The sequence below is a fragment of the Gasterosteus aculeatus genome, chromosome 11 (genome assembly GCF_964276395.1).
Source record: "Gasterosteus aculeatus chromosome 11, fGasAcu3.hap1.1, whole genome shotgun sequence".
Classification (NCBI taxonomy): domain Eukaryota; kingdom Metazoa; phylum Chordata; class Actinopteri; order Perciformes; family Gasterosteidae; genus Gasterosteus; species Gasterosteus aculeatus.
In genome coordinates this window covers 9818024-9838143 of record NC_135699.1, presented here as the reverse complement: position 1 = coordinate 9838143, position 20120 = coordinate 9818024, and the positions used below count along the sequence as shown (strand labels likewise).

Genomic DNA, 20120 nt, shown 5'->3' with positions numbered 1-20120 from the left:
GTCTCATATTGGAAAAAAACACTGTGATAAACCTCGTTTACTTTTACGTGTAGACGAACAGAAGGACGGAAGTGTATTGAGGGAGGACTGACTTCTTTTTCAAAGGCGGCAACACTTGAGTGACGTGAGAGGAATGCTGTGACGTGAGACTCCATGGGATCGTTTGTCCTCAGAGCGTCACTCATTTTTACTCTCCTGTTGCAACATTCAAAATACAGATCTATTCCTAATGTAATGCAAGATTTGAGGTGACAGGAAGAGACAAAATGAATGGAGGGAGATTTGAATGTCTTTATGTCTTGGAATTGAAAATGTTTTTTTGCCCATGTGCCTTTTGGAGTCCACAGTTTGGACTGAAGAGTAAATAACTGATTCCGACACACTAAACCACCGAGCACTTATACAACTCCCGAGTCAGGAAACTGTCAGTGTTGATCATCGCAGACCCCCCCAGTCACTCTTGATATCATTTATTTCCACTCGCTCTCTCTGGTGGGCGCTGCAGAGCACCAGAAGCACCGGGAGTCGTCTCGTTGCACAAACCAACCCCCGAGTTCATTTAGCCACCTGTGCAATAACCCAACACCAGCACCCACTCCACTGCAGTCACGAATTATTTATACGTGCTGACATTGATATTCTTCACCAACATGTTCACCTATTGCTTTAGTCACAATATTTATTCCAGCATGCGTTGCACCGCGAAGCACTCCTTTAAAAATATCAACCCAGTTGTGTGTATCAGGTTTTGTTCATTGATTGTTCATGTTTTGCTTGTATCTGTCAAGAATATTCGCAGTGGCGAAGGCTGTTTCGTCCAGGGAAGATTAAATAGAATAACTATATAACGGACTTTCACGAAGGTATTATTTATTACAGAGTTTACGTATTATGAGAAATGTTGCAGTCGTACCTAATAAACTGGCAACCGTGCACTTGACACAAAAAAATTGATATTCATTATGAATACTTAACTTATAATATCCATTCATAATGTATTACCGGTTGGGGAAGAGGTACTCAGACCTTTTACTTTAGTTATAATAATGTACTACCTTAAGTGTAAACTTAATCAAACTACAAAACTATTACAAAACCATTAGCATAACTATTACCACGCATTATGGCCCATGTAAGGAGCATATATATTACATTACATTACATATCATTTAGCTGACGCTTGTATCCAAAGCGACCAACAATAAGTGCACTCAACCATAGGGATACAAACTCAGAAGAGCAAGAAACAAGATATATTCCATGTTAATGGTTTATAATAAGTAATACATTACTTTGTAATTCCCTTTAATATTGCAGCTGGTAAAAGGCTAATTGCTACATCTACTGGGAAGCTTGACCTATAATAATATATAATAAATAATGACTTGATTTATATATTATATAAATAACTTGAATCTACAAAGTAATTAGTAACTAAAGCTAATACATAAATGCAGTCGAGTAAGTAATTTAAGTAAGTAGCATAAAATACAACTACTCAAATAAAGTAGACCTGCCTCTGAATTATACTTAAGTACAGAGTAAATGTGGGACTATTTAGCTACATTCCACCACTACCGATGAGCCCGATGCAAGCACATGCGCATGCGCCCTCGTGTCACGATATTACTGTGGGGGCCCTTAGATGTAAAAGCAAATTTAAAGCAGCAGTTAAAACAAGACAATGTTTCCTTCCTAACGAGCCGCTGCCAACTGTTTCAGCGAGTGCCGTGATTTGAATTCAAAGATACATCTGACCACTTCTGACCACTGCTGTCGTTGAAGCTATACCGGAAGTCGCTGGGAGGGAATCATCTTGACTCGGTAAGTTATGACACACACAGAAGCACCAGCTCCTTCCAGAAGTTTCTACTCATGGTTTTCAGCTCGGCTCCAACACTCGTCCACTCAGAGTCGGACCTCGTCTTTGTGTGTTTGTACATTTTAAGTTACATTTTTTTCTTCTTTCCACATTGCGGACAGCAGTGGGAAGTTGTCCACCGACTGTGACAAGTGAGGGAAGCTAACCTTGACAGCTAGCTAGCCGGCTATCGTGCGCATCAGCGACAGCTGCAGCGTCGGCGGACCCGCTAACCTGCCGCGCGCCGCGGACGCGTAGGACGTGTTGTTTTGCCCACGGAGCAGAAACCGAACCGTCTAGACAATGACAACGCCTTTATGAAGCGGGAGGAGAAGTGACGGGCTGTCGACATGGGTAAAGACTACTACAAAGTGCTGGGGATAGCCAGAGGTGCCTCCGAAGATGAGATAAAAAAGGCGTACAGAAAGCAGGCCCTGCGCTTCCACCCCGACAAAAACAAGTCTCCCGGCGCGGAGGATAAATTCAAAGAGATCGCCGAAGCCTACGACGTCCTCAGCGATGCCAAGAAAAAGGAAGTTTACGATCGCCTCGGAGAAGAAGGTAACGTCAAAAGAGCGCCGCTCCGCGGGACGCGCGCGCTCGGTGTTGAAATGTGACCCGCTGTCTTTACTTTTTTTCTCCCCCAACTTGTGACGTTAAGATCTCCCGCAAACCGCGCATTTACCCGTATCTGTTGGGTGCAACGTAACGTTAGAGGCCGATGCGTCCTCCCAGTCGGTCATTGGCGGCTCCAGCATGATGTCCCCTCAGTGAGGAGATGACGTCACAGTAGAACGTGCTGGAAACAGCGACTGTGCGCGTGCCGGTCATCGTCCGGCACCGGAACGACAAAGTGTGCTGCTTACCTGTGCAAATGTCCTGGGTCGAGACATATGTGTGACTTGTTGACATTAAAACCTCGACAATATATCTAAGATGAACGCGCTTGTCTTTTAACTCACATTTTCAGAATTGATTCATGAATTGCTTTTTATGTGTGGGTCAATAATTCGTGTTAAACAATTAAAAGTTTTCGAGCAAATGTAATATTAGTCTGTAAAGTTGTAACTTGAAAAGAGTACGTGTTTGTTTTTTATTTGAATGGCTAAAAAGAATCAATGGTGACACTTGCTGATTGAAAGTTAATTTGGGTTATTTGCGAAACCCTTTGCAACCTCTTTCTGCCGAACCTTTTCTCGTACTTAACTACCCCTATCCAACTATTTCCGCAGGATTAAAGGGTCCAGCCGGTGGTGGAGGTGGAGGACACACTGGTCAAAGCTACAACTACACCTTCCATGGAGACCCTCATGCAATGTTTGCAGAGTTCTTTGGTGGCCGCAGCCCTTTCGACCATTTCTTTCCACAAAACGGGGAGGAGGACATGGACGTCAACGATCCCTTCGCGCCATTTGGCATGGGAAGAATGGGCGGAGCGGGAGGCTTTCCCAGGTCCTTTAAATCCCACCCGGGAGCTCCTCGCAGACCACACGAGAGGAGGAAGGACCCGCCGGTGATGCACGAGCTGAAGGTGAGCCTGGAGGAAGTCTTCTCGGGGTGCACCAAAAAGATGAAGATTTCCCGCAAGAGACTGAACCCGGACGGCTGCACGATGCGCAACGAGGACAAGATTTTAACGGTCGACATCAAGCGCGGCTGGAAGGAGGGGACGAAAATCACCTTTCCCAAGGAGGGAGACGAGACTCCCAGCAACATTCCTGCAGACGTGGTGTTCGTGGTTAAAGATAAGCCACACCCGGTGTTCAGAAGAGAGGGCTCGGATATAATCTATCCTGCCAAAATATCACTCAGAGAAGTAAGTGGCCGCAGAGGTTTGTTCTACTCCTTGCTCGTCCCAATTATATTGAGTGAAAGAAGTGTGCTCATCGTCCACTCGCTCTCGTCTCTCTTTCTCTCCAGGCGCTGTGTGGCTGCACGGTCAACGCGCCGACGCTAGACGGCCGCACCATCACTGTGACCTCCAGAGACGTTGTCCGACCTGGAACGAAAAAGCGAATTTCTGGAGAAGGGCTCCCTATATCCAAGTTCCCCGAGAAGAGGGGCGACATGATCCTGGACTTCTCGGTGAAATTTCCTGAAAAGCTGGGCCAAAGCACGCGAGATGCACTCAAGCAGATCCTCCCACCGTGACCCGAAGCCAAACGTTTGCCCTAGATTCATGTTTAGTGAGAAGTTTCGCCGCTAAATGCCCCGGATCCTACGCTCTACACCTTAAACACTTCCAGCAACACACTCTTCAGTGCGGGTCTTCTGGACGATTGAGGCTCAGGGCAGATATGCTTCCGGATGAGTTTAATTTGACCTTCCGAGCACCAAATCGATTTTTCTTACTTAACATCTATTCAGTTGGGTGACCGGCTTAGGACTCGGAAACCGAGTGAGTACAGCCTGCTCAAATGGGGAGGTAAAAAGTTTTAATGTATGTAGCGTGTAGCTAGATAATGATACACTGGGTCACGTGATCCACTTCAGCTGCTTTGGGTTCATTCAGAAATATAACATAAATGTAACTGGGGATTTGTATTTTTTGGGATGCAGCCAGCTGATTCACAATACCTCAGGTGCAGTGCCGCACGCTTGAATGTAGTTAGAACTACATGACTCAACGGGTTTTGATGTGTTCTTTGTTCTCCAGTGTTGAGCCTGAGAGGTGAGAACAAGGGATCTGACTTTATGAAGCAGATCATGGTCAGCCAGATGTGACTTATTGACGTTAAATACAGTTTTCTTGTCCTTTCAGTGTGTCCGTTATCTGCACTCGTTGTCACAGTCTCATAAACTGACGGATAACTTACAATATGCATAAAAGCAAAAAATAATTTTACGTCAGAGGAGCTGCAGTTGTATAACCTTACGTGAGAATGATTCCTGATTATACATTTAGGAAGAGCGCACTGAGAAGTACTTTGTATTGTTGGATTTCTTAGTTTATGTGTACAATTACTTTAATGAGAGGACAAATTCAGTCTGGTTAATCCCTGGTGTTTGACCTTGCAAAATGTTTACTTTCACAATACCTTTTTTTCTGGGAGTACAGCACGTATATAAAATAACTGTAGGGAGACTTTTTGTGCCAAATAATCGTCCCTATATGATAATGTGTGTTTTCTAAAAGTATGTTGAGCGCATTGGTGTATCCTGTAATGTGTGTCACAAACAAGCTATTTACATCATTTGTGCCCTTTTGAGGGTGCTCGATGACTAATTAGTTGGATATTCCAGTTCCCTATTATTATGTCTGTTCGACTGCTTTAACCAAGTAAGTTGTTTTTGTTCTCTTTGCCCATCATGGTTTATGGCAATATTGCTTAGACTGAGATGTAAAAAAATACTACAGTTCAAAAGCCCAAGAATCTATTTTTGTTTATCTTGTCTTCTCTCTTAAAGCTCTTAACAGACGCAATGCGCTCAGAGATGTGCAGCATCTGGAACTGTGAAGTTCCACACTTCATAAGAAACCCTAAAATATATATTTAACTATCATTCATATTCAGCTTTGTGCACCTTTTGAACATTGTAATGATAGACATTTGTAAGTCAGTTATTTAATTTTCACATTTGAAGTATTTTAAGTATTTGACTGCTCCTGCTGGAGTTTTAATTTTCTTACATGTGGTTTAACATGAAATGTAGAGATGTGTAATCTCTGTAATGTGTAACATTATTATTGTTTTCCTTTTTAAGTGGAAAAAGTGGGTTATCTAGTTTCAGCTCCTGTATTTTTTGTTTTTGAGATGCCTCAGGTTGGGATTCAAGATATTTTGATTTTAACAACAAAGCTTTTACGAATTGATAATGACATTTTTAATAGATTCTTCCTATGCTGTGATGATTTGCATTTCCACATTAAAGCGACAAATATCTACCCAATTATGTCCTTAATGTTTGATTTTCTCTCGACTTTGAAGCACATTTCTTATTAATTCATCTTTAAAAGCCTTGTTTTTTTTAATGAAATTTAGCTCGTATGTAAAGGTCAGATATAAAGTTAAGTTCAGGCTCATCATTTGTGTCCATACAATTGCCTGTAACATTCACCCAAACCGCAGTAGCGGCTTTAATTAAATAAATAAATAATTTAATTAATTATGTGCACATAATATCAGTGTTTAAGTTGATTGACAGTTTATTCACAATCTGTTGTAGCAAACAGGCAGAAACATTATATTACAGTTATATAATATGCTCATTATTGAGGCTAGATGGTTATTGATGTTGGGATCAATTACATGGTGCAAACACGTTTGAAAACGAACAGCCTTTACTTTGAAGGAAAACTGACTCGGTTTCCGGCTTTAAAAGTCGTTCAATGGAACAAGCTGACGTTGTGTATCGCATTGCATTTTTTCTTTCAATGCAACACTAACACGGACCAACATTTCAATGAAATAAGGCAGTAACACAAAATTAAAATGTTTATCTAACAAAATGAAAAACAGAAGGTCAATCATACGTCATGCCCGGACCCCCGTCGTTCATCGTAGAACGCGAACAACGTGATAAGTGATTTGTGCGCGGATCTGTTCACATGTGACAGCAAGACGTCCGGTAGGAACCTTCAACGTAAATCGTTTACAGCGGCCATCAGTGTAGTTATGCATCGACACTACCAGAGGGCAGTATATCTTCATAACTACTACTACTCATGTGTGCAAAACAATACCCTACTGTATATGACAGTCTTCAAAAATATGATGGAATTAAAACCGCACGTCAGCCACTGAGATGCTTCTTCAGATTAAGTCCAGAGTGGTTGGTCGAGTCATATTCACGAATGTAGAACAGTCGCTAAATTGGGTAATGCGGGTTTACGGGGGAGCCTGAAGGCGTCATTGTTCCACCCCTGCTGGGCTGACAGAAAGCTAACGTTAAATCTAGAGCAGCATTCACGGGCAGGACGCGGTTCTCACAATCTCTCCCGCGCCGAGTCGACAAGTCGGGAGCGGAGCAGCAAAGCGTCCTGGACGCGCCGGAGTTTGCAACCGAAACGTCGTTTTGTCTTGACAACTCGCGGCGGCTAACGGTAACAAGCTAAGCTAGCAGGGCGAGCTAACGACAGTTGGCTAAAACTCCTGCTCCCCGGTAAGAACGGCCGGCCTGCCATGTTCACCCCCTTACTGCTCACACTGAGCGAAAATAGTAAAGCAGCTACTTAGCCCCCCCCCCCCCGCCTACACGTGAGGGATTAACAGTTACCGGTTTAATTAGCACCCGGTTGTAGAAGCGGCACGCTAGCTTCATGGTAATTGTCATCGCTTGTGTTGTCAAAGCTGTGTGGAAAATGTGCCTCACTAGCGGCTAACATTAGCTTGCGTTATATCTGTTGCCCTGACAATTGAACCCAAGGTATGACATTAGTGAAGAGATGATTAGGTCATTGTTATTATAAACCAACATAATAGCGTTTTACCATGTAACTACAAAGCATGTTTCGCTTGAGCAGCTGTTATAACCGTGATGTCAATACTTTGGTAAATGCATGAGAATTAAAGGATTCCTGTCTCTCTTTAACAGCTGTGGACGTCCCGCTGCAGGCTGCTGGACTCCACCAATCCAGCCATGTAAACTGCTCTGATGTGTGCACTTCTATATCCATTCAAGGCCTGGTTGAGGCAGCATCCGAGCTGGTCTGGAGGACCGCACACTTACTGTGACCTAAAGACCCAACAGACCTGCAGCTGATTTTGGCTGAACAGGTGTATGCTGGTTCTGATCGTAGCATAACACCCCCTTTCCCCCTCGAGAAGCCGCTCTCCCCGCAGCACCACCACCACAACCATCATGCCTCTGGGTTTGGGAAGAAGGAAGAAGGCGTCCCCGTTAGTTGAGAACGAGGAAGCGGAGCCCATCCGCGCGGGTCTCAACGTGCCAGGTATGGATGGCCTGGACGGAGGCGTCATTGGTCTAGGGGAGGGCGCCGCCTCTGAAGGTCTGCCCCCGCCGCACAGCAGCATGCGACCTCGCCTCATCTTCCACACTCAGCTGGCCCACGGCAGCCCCACGGGCCGCATCGAGGGTTTCAGTAACGTGCGGGAGCTCTACGCCAAGATTGGCGAGGCCTTCGGGATACCGCCGGCGGAGGTGAGTCCCTTCTGAGTGTGACGATGAATGGATCCGCTTGAATACGCTACGGTAGCACTCATCGCTGTGAATTGTACTTGTTTGCTGTGTCCCTCCACAGGTTATGTTTTGCACGCTGAACACTCACAAGGTGGACATGGATAAACTGTTGGGAGGTCAGATTGGACTAGAGGACTTTATTTTTGCACACATTAAAGGACAGCGAAAGGAAATTGAGGTCTATAAAGGAGAGGATGCACTCGGATTGACAATAACTGATAATGGAGCTGGCTATGCTTTCATCAAGGTGAGCAAGGCTGACTTGGCTGCAAATTTTCTTTTTTTTGACTCGAGGACCCAGAAAGAAAAGCATAACTGGGATTAAAGGACTTATTTTCAATATATTACACTTGGCAGGCGTAGAGTGACGAGTTGAAGAGGGGATTATTCATCCATGTTTTGCTTTCAGAGAATCCGCGAGGGGAGCGTCGTTCACCAGATCCAGGTCATCAACGTGGGGGATATGATCGAATCCATCAACGGCCATCGCCTGATAGGGTGTCGGCACTATGAGGTGGCCAAGATGCTGAAGGAGCTACCCAAAGGGAAGGAGTTCATAATCAAGCTGGTGGAGCCCCTCAAGGCCTTTGGTAGGGGTTTGGATCTCCGTTACGTTCAGCACTGTGCAAACGGGAGTATAACAGGAGGAAACCGTACTAAGCAATCTCCGTTTTATTATGATGCATAGATATGATCGGCCAGCGGTCCGGAGGGTCGAGGTCGGCCTCGGGAGTTCAGCTGGGGACCGGCAGAGGAACTCTGCGGCTGCGCTCCAAAGGTCCCGCTACGGTGGAGGAACTGGTGAGCGTTTTCATATCACCTTTTGAACAAATAATCGGTCTCTGTCTTCAAGACATTATAACCCATCTGCGTCGCCTGAGTCTCCTCATTGACATTTCGTTTTTTCCCTCCCAGCCCTCTGCATTTGAGGAGAAGGCCATTGAGAAGGTGGATGACCTGCTTGAGAGCTACATGGGCATCAGAGACAGCGAGCTGGGTAAGTGCATGAGTGTTGGCTCTGCAGGCGGGACAGTTTGGACTTGTGTCGCTCGTTGTTTTACAATTATTTCTCCTCAGCGGCCACCATGGTGGAGCTTGGAAAGGACAAGAAGAACCCGGATGAGTTTGCAGAGGCTTTGGATCAAACCCTCGGGGACTTTGCCTTCCCAGACGAGTTTGTTTTCGACGTCTGGGGGGCCATCGGCGACGCGAAGGTCGGGCGAGTGTAACGTCCGACGCCGTGGGGGAGCAGAGCAACCTGTGTGCGGCACCCTCAACATTCAGCACTACTAGGAAACCCAACACTGCCGTCATGAGTTTGGTTTTTTTATTCCAGTGTATACCCCTATTTTCATTTAATTCAGTGTGCCCTTGGGTGAGCCTCTGCCCAGACAAAGAGGATAGTGGAAGTTAATGGGAGAAGAAGAGGACTCTGATGACTTCCCAAGTGCTTTTAGTTGTCTTCCGGCTTTTTACCCGAAACTGCAAGCACGGCGATGAGCTTTTCCCTTTGAACACATCACATGAACCTGCATGTCGTTGTTTTTTGGTGCAACAAGCAGAGCACAGGTCTCTATGGGAGCAGAGCAAGGCGACACAAATGTAGATCATTAATTCGTAAAAAAAAAAAAGAAGTGATTTTTTCTTTTTGTTCCCCCCCACACTGCGCTCTGAAGCGACTACAGAGGTGAACAGCCATCGTACTGCAGCTCACCTTGTGAGCGGCACAATGCACAATGCAAGGCGTCCTAGTGACTTCCTGAACCCCTCGCTGTTACTGTTACGGATCAGTTTTTACAAGCATGTGCTGTTGTTATATTTGTATCTTCATACGGAAATATGCTGGTTTTATGTTATTTTCATTTGGTTAAAAAAAAGTATAGTATTTGCAAAACTCAGATTAGCTTGCTCACTAAAAGATCATCTGCAATTGCTACCTGCTGTAATGGAGTTAACTTTCATACATCTGTGTTAATTTACTTTATTGAAGGTGAAAGAGGAGCCAAGTGGTTCCAGTTGTGTGGGTCGTTTTGACATATTTTTTTATGGCTAGTGTTTTTATATAAAGTGATGTGAAGTTTGTATTCTTTTGAAACAGGGTTTGTGTGATGGATGAAGAAATTGATCTTGTGTTGCAACTACTTTATTTTGAAGCATTACAGAAGGCAGTATTAAAGAGAACGTTGTGAGGGAGTAGATGTGTAAAAGGAAAGTGTTCAGGACAAAATGCCTTCATTTCTTCTCATTCCATGCATTTAATGTTGACATTTTATGAAGTATGAATTCTGGTGCGTAGTGTGACATATTCTGTCATTGGGAGCTCAGTGATACCAAACTACTTCTTCACGTGTTGCAGGGACTTGTGTGACTCAAAGAGAAAACAGCAGGCAATGCTGCACCCACTACTCAGCGTAGGTAAACACACGTCTTAAACCCTTCTGGTGTTAACCTTTTCAGTATTTGCAAATGTATGACGCTGTTTTGTAGTTTTGTTTCATTCTTCAGATGTGACGAAATATTTAAATGTAATGAAACTGATTTTAGAACACTAACACTGACAAAAACAAGTTATTTTAATGGCTTTGTATTACACTGTTGTCAATGTCCAATTATAATGCAATAACACCAACATGGCAGGTTTCCTTCTCTTATTATTATTATTATTCCTTATATATATATATATATATAATATATATAATATTATTCCTTAACGCAACACAGAGCTCTGCAGTTTCATTAAACTGAAAGTTCCTTCGTAGGTCACAAACGGGGTGGTTGAGGAAATCTCGTTCATACATATTAGCTATTAACTGCTTTTTGTGCTCTTTAAAAAAAACAAAAAAAAGATTCCTTTTTTTCCCCCCAACATTCACAGAAAACCCCCCAGGGTGTGTTTTTGTTTCTCCTGAACCGTGTCCTCCTGAAATATAAATGACATTTAAGTAGAAATCCACTGGCGTGTCAGCGCTAACGTAATAAGATCCACCTCAGTGAACCTGATGATGCTGGCCAAACTCTGCAGGGTCACCTCCAGGCCTCCTGCCCGGGCTCAACACTGAATTACCTTTAGCGTTTGTTTCAGGTTCTGAATGTACTTTTTGAGTTCTGTTCGCTTTCTAAAATCCCTTCTGCTTTTCTTTTGCCTAAAAACTAGATCACTGCCCAGCGACATTCATGTTTAATAACGCACGCCTTTTAAAACCTTTTAAGGTTCTGTTTCTCAGAGCCTTGCTGCGCTGAAGGACGAGGGCCGGTCACGTGTCCTGTATTTACTACGAGTGAAGTAAACCTGTTCCTCGAGTCCCTGTTGGTCTATAACCGTGGTTGCTCATAAACTGGTCTAGATTAGTCTTTGGACCCACTGCATTCAGAGAGGAGCGCTCCTCCTCTGCAATACACCGCTTCAGCTACCTAAAAAAACAAAACGGGCCATGGCGCTGCGGCCGCGGGCCTCCTCCCAGCCGGGAATACTTTCCTTCTTCCAGAGCCCCAAGGCGTCCTCGGCCCTTCGGCCGCGGGCCGTGTCCTCGCGCTCGGGCTCCGTGCTGGAGGAGGACCTGTCTTGCGCCGTCTGCTGCGAGATCTTCCGGGACCCCGTCGTCCTCAAGTGCAGCCACAGCTTCTGCCGGGCCTGTCTGCAGCAGTTCTGGAACAAGAAGAAGGCCCGACGCGAGTGTCCCATCTGCAGGAAGAAGTGCTCGCTGACGGAGCCCACGGTCAGCCTGGCGCTGAAGAACGTGTCCGACACCTTCCTAAGGCAGCAGGACCGCAGGGCGGGCGGCGCCGCGGGGGCGGCCGGCGGGGCGAGGGAGCAGGAAGGGAAGGTGGACGAGGAGTGCGTCGCCCACGGGGAAGTTCTTAAGCTCTTCTGTCTGGACGACTTTGAAGCCCTGTGCTGCGTGTGTCACACATCCAAGAAGCATCAGGGACACCGAGTGTGTCCTTTGGAGGAGGGAGCGCAGGACTTTAAGGTATTGCGTTCTTCTTTGTTTGTTTGTTTGCTTTTAAAGATTTAAAGATTTAGTAGTTTTTTTTTCTGACGCTCGCTTTCTCTTCGGAGTCCGTAAGCTTAGTCCCGGCACCTGACCACACGCTGCATGTTGTCTGTAACGTTCTCCTCCTGCAACCTGCAGGCAGAGCTGAAGAATGACCTGATTCCTCTGAAGAAACACCTGCGTTGCCTGTATGAAGCCAAGCAGGAGAGTGATGACACAACGGTGCACATCAAGGTATCAACAAACTCCAGCGGACCAGCAGGCCCGTCGACCTGACTGACTTGTTAGTGTGTAAACATGTCAGCCCTTTTGTGTCTCCGGGGCACAAGTTCTCGAATCGTGATTGTTTTGATCAAGTGTGATACAGCATCCCTATCAGATTGTGTGTTTTATTACATGAAACAAGATATACAGTACACAGGCTGGCTAAATCTGAATAAAGGGCATTATTTCTTCGAGATGTAGGCCGCCACAGGTAAGAGTGTATTCCTTCATTGACCCTTATACTGTACCTGCGTGTGCTAGAACCAGACTGAGGCCACAGAAAAGCAGATTAAAGAGGAGTTTGAGCAGCTGCGGGAGTTTCTGCAGAAGGAGGAGACGGCTCGACTGGACGCCCTGCAACAGGAGGAGGAGGAGAAGAAGGAGCTGCAGAGGAAGAGGTCAGAGAGCATCACCAAAGGGATCCTCATCTTCTCGCACGCCGTCATAGCGATCGAGAATGAGATCGCTTCCAGCGATGCGCTCTTCCTTAAGGTCAGTGACTGTAAATGCTTCTCTCTTCATTCCTTTAACCATCCAAACGGTTTGGTTTACACCTTCTTTTTCTTCTCGATTTCAGAATTATACCAAGACAAAGAAAAGGTAGCGGCTTTAGTGTCTTGCTCCGCTGTCCTGAATACCAGATGAAAGGTGCTAGTTGTTCGGTGTGTTTGATAGATCCTGCGTGTGATTCTCCTCACAGAGCACAGATGCCACTGAATAGTCCAGAGAAAGTGGCGGGTGCGCTGATAAATGTGGCCAAGCACCTCAGTTCCCTCAAGTACCACGTGTGGGAGAAGATGGCGGACCTGGTTCAGTACAGTAAGCACATTTGCTGACACGTTAAAGTATAATTGAGTTGTTCAGTTAGGTGTTAGTTAACAGTTTGACCTCGAGGAAGACCCGTGTGTGGGCATCTTATCTATGAATAGTGACTCAGTCGCTGCCTGCTTGCTGTTTATTTCCCTCTCAGCTCCCATCAGCCTGGACCCCAACACGGCCTACTCCTGGCTGTCCCTCTCTCCAGACCTGACCTGTGTCGCAAACAGCGGAAGCCTCCAGAAGCTCCCGGACAACCCCGAACGCTTCGGCCACTTTGTGTTCCTGCTCGGCTCGGAGGGCTTCACTTCGGGCCGCCACGCCTGGGAGGTGGAGGTGGGCGACAAGGCGGACTGGATGCTCGGAGTGGCCAAGGAGTCCGTCGACCGGAAGGGCCGGATATCCGGGAGTCCCGACGGCGGGTTTTGGATGATCTCGCACTACGAGGGCGAGTACTCGGCCATGACGAAGCCCAGCACCCCGCTGCGTCCCCAGGGTGAGCTGACGCGAGTCAGGGTGCAGCTGGACTACGACGCCGGAGAGGTGACCTTCTCCAACCCCGTCACCATGACGCCCGTCTACGCCTTCGCCGACTTCTTCACTGAGAAGATGTACCCCTTCTTCTGCCCCGGAGCCAACATCAACGGGAACAACCCCAAACCGCTTAAGATCTGCCCCGCCAAGGTGGCTGTGTGGAACAGCGCCAAGTGGTGATTTAAAGAAATAAAGAAAACACTCATTGAGCACAGAAGTTTATTTCCTATTTAAGAGCAGGATTCTGTGTAAAAATGAGCACGACAAAGTAATGACAAGAAGTACTGGTTTATTTAGTGATTGAGTGCAGTTTTTGAAGCGGGCGCTTCAAAGCTACCAGGGGATGGACCTGCCCTTCCAGTCCAGGAAGCCTCCGTTCTGCTTCTCCGTGAGAGAGGCCATCACCCCGAGCAGCCCCCGCACACTCTCCGTAGCGTCGATCTCCCCCTGGTGGTTGGAAAACGCACACGGTTAACATGAAGGCTGTCGCAGGAGGTCGTCTCAAATGTCTCTACTCATGGACCAGTTCTGCACTGAGATCTGCCGCTCCTAACCGTAAAAACAAATATGAACATACGCAATCTGCCATTTTAGTTCTGGACCAGCTGGGACACTTTCTTTTCTGATCTGTGTCTTATTTTGTCATGTTGGAAGGGAATGCACGGAGGGCCTATGCTAACTGAGCCACGAGTCTGTATGGCCACAGGAGGATTGGGAGTGCAAATCATTTGCAATGTTAAATTACTTTTAACTTTAAGAAAGTGCAGTGCTGTGCTGCATCACATGCCCGATTATGTTAAGTGTTTCTGAATCCTGGTGTGTGTTTCCCTTTGCTCTGTGTGGTATCAGACATGAATGAAAGGTGCTATATAAATAAACGTTGTCAGATATCAGACGCAGCAGTGTGTAAAACTCTTTAATATCGGCTCTAAATACCAAAATCCTGAAACATTGAAGCGTTTCTCTGTAAAACAATCTGTCACCATGGGAACAGCTTAGTTTTTGTATGTAAGCTGCATGAAATAAGAAATCTCATAACGTGATGTTGATGTCGTGCTTCGTGGTTAATAAAGGTAGATGATCTTTCAACGCGTTCCCCGGCATCGCTTCATTGTTTCCTGTGTGAAAACTGCTGACTCACCTCTTCTCCGCCCATGTCTGTGCGCACCCACCCAGGGTGCAGCACGGACAGCAGGATCTCATCCTTCTTCAGTTCCTCTGAGGCGCACAGGGTCAGCATGTTCAAAGCCGCCTGAGAAGGAAATAAAGGGGGAGGGTATCGGAATCGGAGGGTGATGTTGAACCACCGAGGAAGAGGAAGCCTTTGAGAGTTCTTCCAGTACTCACTTTGCTGATGCGGTAGGAGAAACAAGGGTAGGTGGCGTAAGACTCCTTTGCGCCCTCGATTGAACCGAGGATGGAGGAGATGTTGACGATGGCTGCCTTGCAGCTGGACATCCCGGGCGTCCCGCTGGCCTTCGCCGCAGCACGGAGGTGAGGCAGGAACTCCTAACGGGGAACCAGAGGTCAGAAGGTCAGCGTCGAGGAAACCTTCCAACCACCGGCGGCTCGAGTTCCGCGTGTCACGGCTTCCTCTGCCTTACTTTGATGATGTTCATGGGGCCCATGACGTTGGTGCTGAACATGTGCTGCAGCTCCTCAGGAGTGGTTTCCTGCATGGTGGTCCGAACCGCCACGGCCGCGTTGTTGATCAGCAGGTTGAGGCCCCCCGTCCCGACCACGGAGCCCACCTGCTGTGCACACTGTTTGATGCTACAGAGGTCAGTTGCCTCTGAGGGAGGGAGAAAGAAAAGGCTGGTCAATAGCGTGCCGGGACAAAGGAGCCGGTCTAACGGGATACAACAGAAGGCAGACAGCTTGTACCCAGACGGACGACGACGATGACGTCGGGATGCTTCTTTGCCAGTGTTTGCAAGGCCTGGAATCACACAGAGACAAGACCTGTTCGTAATCCCACACGCGGTTGATCACTTGAGCTCACTTTTATCCAGTGGGGGAGAGTTCAGCTGCCCGAGGACCTTCTTAGTCAACTAACACTTCAGGTTGTTGATTAGTCACCTTATCAGGATTGAGTTTATTGCGCAAAGAATCACACAAAAGCAGCAGTTCTAATAGCGTTTCTGGAAAATAAATCATTCAGCATGAAAAAAAAGCATAAAATCTTTTTAGACCAAATTAGACCAAATCTACCAATTAGTGGACTGATCGTATTTGCTCACTCTCAGTAGAAAGTACTTAAGTGCATTTTACTGTTATTTTTTCATGCCACCCCATTTATTGAATGACTTATGCAACTTGTTACTAATAGACCATATACAAGTCCTTAAAGCCAGCTACCAACTGCAGAATTAAAGTGATGCACACATTAATGAATCACATTATATAGATTTTGCATGTCAGTTGTGATAGTAACATGAATTTTGCTTTATCTGAACACATCTGCGAGCACTGCCGTCCATCTGTTCTCGTATCTGTCGAGGAGCACGATGAGTCACAGAGGAAGCGAGGCCTTACCTCGGCTCGTGGTCCATCTGGGTCCCTGCAGCAGGCGAACAGCTTCCTCACGTCACGGGACGCCTCCACCAGTTGCTTTACCATTTCCAGGCCGAGGCCTCTGTTGGCTCCGGTGATGAGCACGCTGACCGCTTTGGTTGCCATTTCTTCGGCCGCAGTTTGCCGTGTGAGCGTTTGCAGAAAGCTTCCGTTTTAAAGTGTTCCAAGCCACACCCCCATTCTCACATCACAAAGAGTGTATACACTGTACAAAAGCCCCACCTAAAAAAGGGGGGGGTGGGGGGGAGGGGTTACTAAGTCAGGAATGTGTAAAGGTCACGTACTGAAAAGATCTTGTTTTGCCAGAAATGATATGAAGGCACTCCCAGGAGGCGAACGAAAGGCGACTAAAAAGAAAAGCAAATACAAGATGAAGAGTGTCTTTGGCTTTTCAAAGCTCAGGGGAACAACAGAGCAGAGCAACACAAAGGGCAAAGGACTTTGATTGATGAGGTCAAGTGAACTGGGGCCTAGTTGCAGACACACCCTGTAACTGCCGTCAACCTCTACACATTTTGCCCCAGTGACTTTTGCTCTGGTATAGAACTTTTCTAAATTTCTATCCTTATTTGAGTTTTATTATAACTTTTATCTTAGTAAATCCCTCTATTTAATAGTAATTATTACTTCCCTCGAGCAGCAACAATAAAAATATAGCTAGGGTGAGATAGGGCTCGTCTAAAGTAGCAGGATTGTGCGGCCGTTGGTGAGCCTGGGGGCGTTGCAATGAATTGGGGCCATTAACTGCCAGTATTGCGGCAAAAATAGCTCCGGAACATGACCACACAAAAGACATTCTCTGTCTGACAATCAAGGGTTTCATTTAGAAATGAAAGGATAAAGTAACAAAAATGGAAATAATAATGAGTGTAATTGCCCAGGAGATACTGGTTAAAGCTGCACAAATTGACCCCACAAAGGCAATAAAGCCATGGCAAGCTGTAATGACTGACTTTAATCTCTACATATATTGGCACTGAAGCTACAGCAGTGGTGTTGACAGGGCTGCAGGTTTGCATCCCCACCACATGTCTTCCCCCCGTTTGCCACATTCAGACTCTCTGACTAAAGGTTTCGTAAGTCCTTGGTAAACAAACTGCATAAATTTCCACCCTAACAGGTAATGTACTTTAATTTAACAGAGTAAATCCTCCTTTCGTGAAACAACTGAAAAGGAATAAGGTAGACTGATAAATAAGAAGAGTGATCTCACTCAGCAGAAAGCATGATTATCTTTCAGGCTAAAAACAAAACTTTCTTTAGAGATTGTAATCAAATCCTTGATTACTTGTTAAAGTGGATATTTATTATGCAATAAATACAGCAAATATTTTATAGTCACGTTCATGAAAAGTCACTACCCTCTCTAAATCCATTTAATTCTAAGCTTCACAACAGTAGTATTTATTGCAGGGCTATTGTACTGGATGGCGTCAGGTTATTTCTAGGTTATTCTGTCTCCTTCATCTCTTACATGCAGGCCACAAGGAGCAAGCAGCTCACACCGACCGACCGGAGCAGTGAGGGCTCGACTTCAACAGTAAACTCACAAAAAGGTTTGTTCGGAGAGAACACGAGTGGAAACGACAGCACACATCTGATGGCGATGAAAGTGAGCGCCTCGGCCCAACAGTGCGCGCTTTCCGTCTGCCGATGTCGGGTTATTGTAAGTGTTGTAACTCTTTGGATTCCTCCGCTGCTGGTGAGGGACAAATAAGGTATTCGTTTGACTGTGTAAGCGACCGGTACGACGTTTAGGAAAGCCTTCATGAAGACCCAAATGAAAAGTTGTGCGCACTGTCGTGTCGCGTTAAATACGTCAAACAACATAAAGTCTGACAGAACATGCCTACGACACAGAGAAGGGAACAGAAAATACACCCTTTCATTTGGCAGCTGAGTGCTTTTTGCTGTCCTGGTCAAATTGGCAGTTTCTTGCTCATGGTCCACAAACACACACACACACACACACACACACACACACACACACACACACACACACACACACACAGTCACACACACTTGCAGAGTACATACAGTACACACACATGCACACTCTGCACATACATGATGCAGTACATAACATGCACATACACGGATCTAAATACATACAGTTACTCGTTAAATGCACTTCTGTGTCCGCAGCCCCTCCGCTTTGAAAATAGAAAGGTTCATAAACAAAACCCTCCCGACGTTATAGAAGAGGTCCATGCAAGGCAGGCACCTGTCACTTCACCCTGACACAATGTGGAGAAAATGTGTGATGGGGGGGGGGGGGCAACGTGCCGTCCGGCTGCGTCCCCTTCCGTCTAACCGTTTCTGGATTTCTGAGATTCCTCTCGCCGGCAGTGCTGTGACGGTTTATTTGTCTTTTGTCTCTTTCTTTCACAGATGTGTGCTGTCCTGCGTGTTGAACCTGTGGCTCTCTGAGATCCCAGCGCTGCACTTCCTGCTGCTGCTCTGATTGGGGACCAGAGAGAGGGGGTCTGGCCGGATGAGGTACCTGCAGACGGGGGAGAGGGGGGAGCAACTCTTTTAATAGCTGCCATGCCGTTTTCCTTTTACAGTGCAATCAATTGGAATTGGCGTTGCGTACTCACACGACATCGTGCAGCTCTAGTCTGGTGTCTGGAGACGGGTTGATGAGGATGTAAGACAGCCTGTTCCCTTGGTCTGTCATCCCATCTGGGGCGGGAAGAAGAGCGGTGAGGGATGCAGGAAATGAAACAGGCACAGGATATACAGCCGGCTGCGCATCATCCACATCCACGTAGCAGAGGCCTCGTTACTGCGAGTCACAGGACCGGAAGGCGACAACAACAACAACAACAACAATAACACGGGTAGAAAAAGTCTGCCTAAAGTATCAGGAGTGCTGATGATGCAAAAACGGTATTCATGAATATAAATAAGATTGTTTGATTTTGAATACCAACGCATTGATGTGCATGTTGCAGTTGTTGTAGCTTCTTACGGCGGGGCTAGTGTTAACCACTGTACTGGATTAATCAGTCTGGTAGCCATCAAAATAATGTAGAGGATGTTTACTTCTGATGCACATAAATATTAAATGGCTCAAATGGAAATGATCCATATAAATCCATATAAAAATTGTAAATAAATGTTGTTAGCTCATAGTTACAAACCACGAACCCTGCTGATTACACCAGAGAACAATCACAGCACGAGCAAGTAACAAATGTACTGAGTGTTAATCAACTAGAAGTGAACTGGAGGTCATAAGCAAACGTACTGAATCCAGTCGGAGAAAGGCCCAAGTGTTTCATCCTGGTTTTCACCAGCGCGTTGAGCTCCTGCCTCTCGGAGCGTCTGAACAGGGTCAGTCTCTGCTGGTTGATCCTCTCTGCCGCGCTGCCCGGACCCCCCTTGGCCCCGCTGGAGCCCCGCCCCCCCTTCCTGCTCAGCCGCCGTGCCCACTGCATGCTCTTCCTCCGAAGCAGCGGGTGGTCCGAGGAGTGGGAGGAGGTGGAGATGGGCTCCGAGGAGGTGCTGTTCCGGTGAGCGTTTGTCCGGGACAGCAGGGGCTCCCTGGGCTCTCTGGTGTCCTCGTAGTCCTCCACTGTGATGGATACCTGGGACTGTACACACACACACACACACACACACACACACACACACACAATTTCTTTTGATTGAGTCAGTTCTTCACTAGTGATTTCTCTGGTTAATCTTTAAGAATGGGAATTAAAACTAGAGTGTATCACACGTGATAGATACACAAGTCAAAAACCTAAATATCTAATTGTCTCCCCACAATTATGCATTTACTTCATATACAAATTGAATCAGCATTTGGATAGATTTACTCTAAAAAAAATGAAATGAAAATGCTTTTAAGTTTTTGTATTTAGATTTAATTAACAAAAAGGATTGGAATAGGAGTGACGTTTTTTTAAATTAAGGAACATTTGAAA

The 20120-nt window shown here is 46.2% G+C and overlaps 5 protein-coding genes across 7 annotated transcripts in view; 3 read left to right on the top strand and 2 right to left on the bottom strand.

Annotated features, from left to right (window-relative positions):
• The first annotated feature begins 1714 nt into the window (after positions 1-1714).
• dnajb1a (DnaJ heat shock protein family (Hsp40) member B1a) lies at positions 1715-5752 on the top strand. Its single transcript, XM_040189805.2, has 3 exons — positions 1715-2422; positions 3094-3677; positions 3782-5752. Exons 1-3 carry the CDS (start codon positions 2212-2214, stop codon positions 4010-4012), a joined length of 1026 nt encoding a protein of 341 aa, XP_040045739.1. The 5' UTR covers positions 1715-2211; the 3' UTR covers positions 4013-5752.
• Positions 5753-6467: 715 nt separating this feature from the next.
• On the top strand, positions 6468-10631 carry gipc1 (GIPC PDZ domain containing family, member 1). The gene is made up of 7 exons (XM_040189806.2): positions 6468-6964; positions 7397-7963; positions 8064-8249; positions 8412-8592; positions 8691-8803; positions 8918-8999; positions 9080-10631. The coding sequence occupies exons 2-7, from the start codon at positions 7664-7666 to the stop codon at positions 9229-9231; spliced, it is 1014 nt and encodes a 337-aa protein (XP_040045740.2). The 5' UTR covers positions 6468-6964; positions 7397-7663; the 3' UTR covers positions 9232-10631.
• Positions 10632-11055: 424 nt separating this feature from the next.
• On the top strand, positions 11056-14503 carry LOC120827141 (E3 ubiquitin-protein ligase TRIM35). Its single transcript, XM_040189800.2, has 6 exons — positions 11056-11973; positions 12136-12231; positions 12523-12753; positions 12839-12861; positions 12962-13080; positions 13232-14503. Exons 1-6 carry the CDS (start codon positions 11434-11436, stop codon positions 13789-13791), a joined length of 1569 nt encoding a protein of 522 aa, XP_040045734.2. The 5' UTR covers positions 11056-11433; the 3' UTR covers positions 13792-14503.
• LOC120827147 (C-signal) lies at positions 13881-16384 on the bottom strand. Its single transcript, XM_040189807.2, has 6 exons — positions 16147-16384; positions 15496-15550; positions 15216-15403; positions 14959-15120; positions 14753-14863; positions 13881-14058 (listed from the first exon to the last, which is right to left on the bottom strand). Exons 1-6 carry the CDS (start codon positions 16288-16290, stop codon positions 13945-13947), a joined length of 774 nt encoding a protein of 257 aa, XP_040045741.2. The 5' UTR covers positions 16291-16384; the 3' UTR covers positions 13881-13944.
• A 735-nt stretch (positions 16385-17119) lies between these two features.
• Positions 17120-20120, bottom strand: part of kcnt2b (potassium sodium-activated channel subfamily T member 2b) — a 30134-nt gene continuing 27133 nt past the window's right edge. For all 3 annotated transcript variants that reach the window (XM_040189799.2, XM_078083666.1, XM_078083667.1), the window contains 3 exons: positions 19439-19784; positions 18786-18870; positions 17120-18688 (listed from right to left, as the gene is read on the bottom strand). In XM_040189799.2, coding sequence (XP_040045733.2) covers positions 18571-18688; positions 18786-18870; positions 19439-19784 — 549 coding nt within the window. In that variant the 3' untranslated portion in view covers positions 17120-18570. The remainder of the gene's footprint in view (positions 18689-18785; positions 18871-19438; positions 19785-20120) is intronic.

Coding starts and splice junctions, on each gene's coding strand:
- LOC120827141 (XM_040189800.2), top strand. CDS start 11,434: ATGGCGCTGCGGCCGCGGGCCTCCTCCCAGCCGGGAATACTTTCCTTC. Junction 12,754..12,838: donor GCGATGCGCTCTTCCTTAAG/GTCAGTGACTGT, acceptor TCTCGATTTCAG/AATTATACCAAGACAAAGAA. Junction 12,862..12,961: donor TATACCAAGACAAAGAAAAG/GTAGCGGCTTTA, acceptor TTCTCCTCACAG/AGCACAGATGCCACTGAATA.
- gipc1 (XM_040189806.2), top strand. CDS start 7,664: ATGCCTCTGGGTTTGGGAAGAAGGAAGAAGGCGTCCCCGTTAGTTGAG. Junction 8,250..8,411: donor CTGGCTATGCTTTCATCAAG/GTGAGCAAGGCT, acceptor TTTTGCTTTCAG/AGAATCCGCGAGGGGAGCGT. Junction 9,000..9,079: donor CATCAGAGACAGCGAGCTGG/GTAAGTGCATGA, acceptor ATTTCTCCTCAG/CGGCCACCATGGTGGAGCTT.
- LOC120827147 (XM_040189807.2), bottom strand. CDS start 16,290: ATGGCAACCAAAGCGGTCAGCGTGCTCATCACCGGAGCCAACAGAGGC. Junction 15,551..16,146: donor CAGATGGACCACGAGCCGAG/GTAAGGCCTCGC, acceptor GTGTGATTCCAG/GCCTTGCAAACACTGGCAAA. Junction 14,059..14,752: donor CAGACATGGGCGGAGAAGAG/GTGAGTCAGCAG, acceptor TCCAACCACCAG/GGGGAGATCGACGCTACGGA.
- dnajb1a (XM_040189805.2), top strand. CDS start 2,212: ATGGGTAAAGACTACTACAAAGTGCTGGGGATAGCCAGAGGTGCCTCC. Junction 2,423..3,093: donor CGATCGCCTCGGAGAAGAAG/GTAACGTCAAAA, acceptor CTATTTCCGCAG/GATTAAAGGGTCCAGCCGGT. Junction 3,678..3,781: donor CCAAAATATCACTCAGAGAA/GTAAGTGGCCGC, acceptor CTTTCTCTCCAG/GCGCTGTGTGGCTGCACGGT.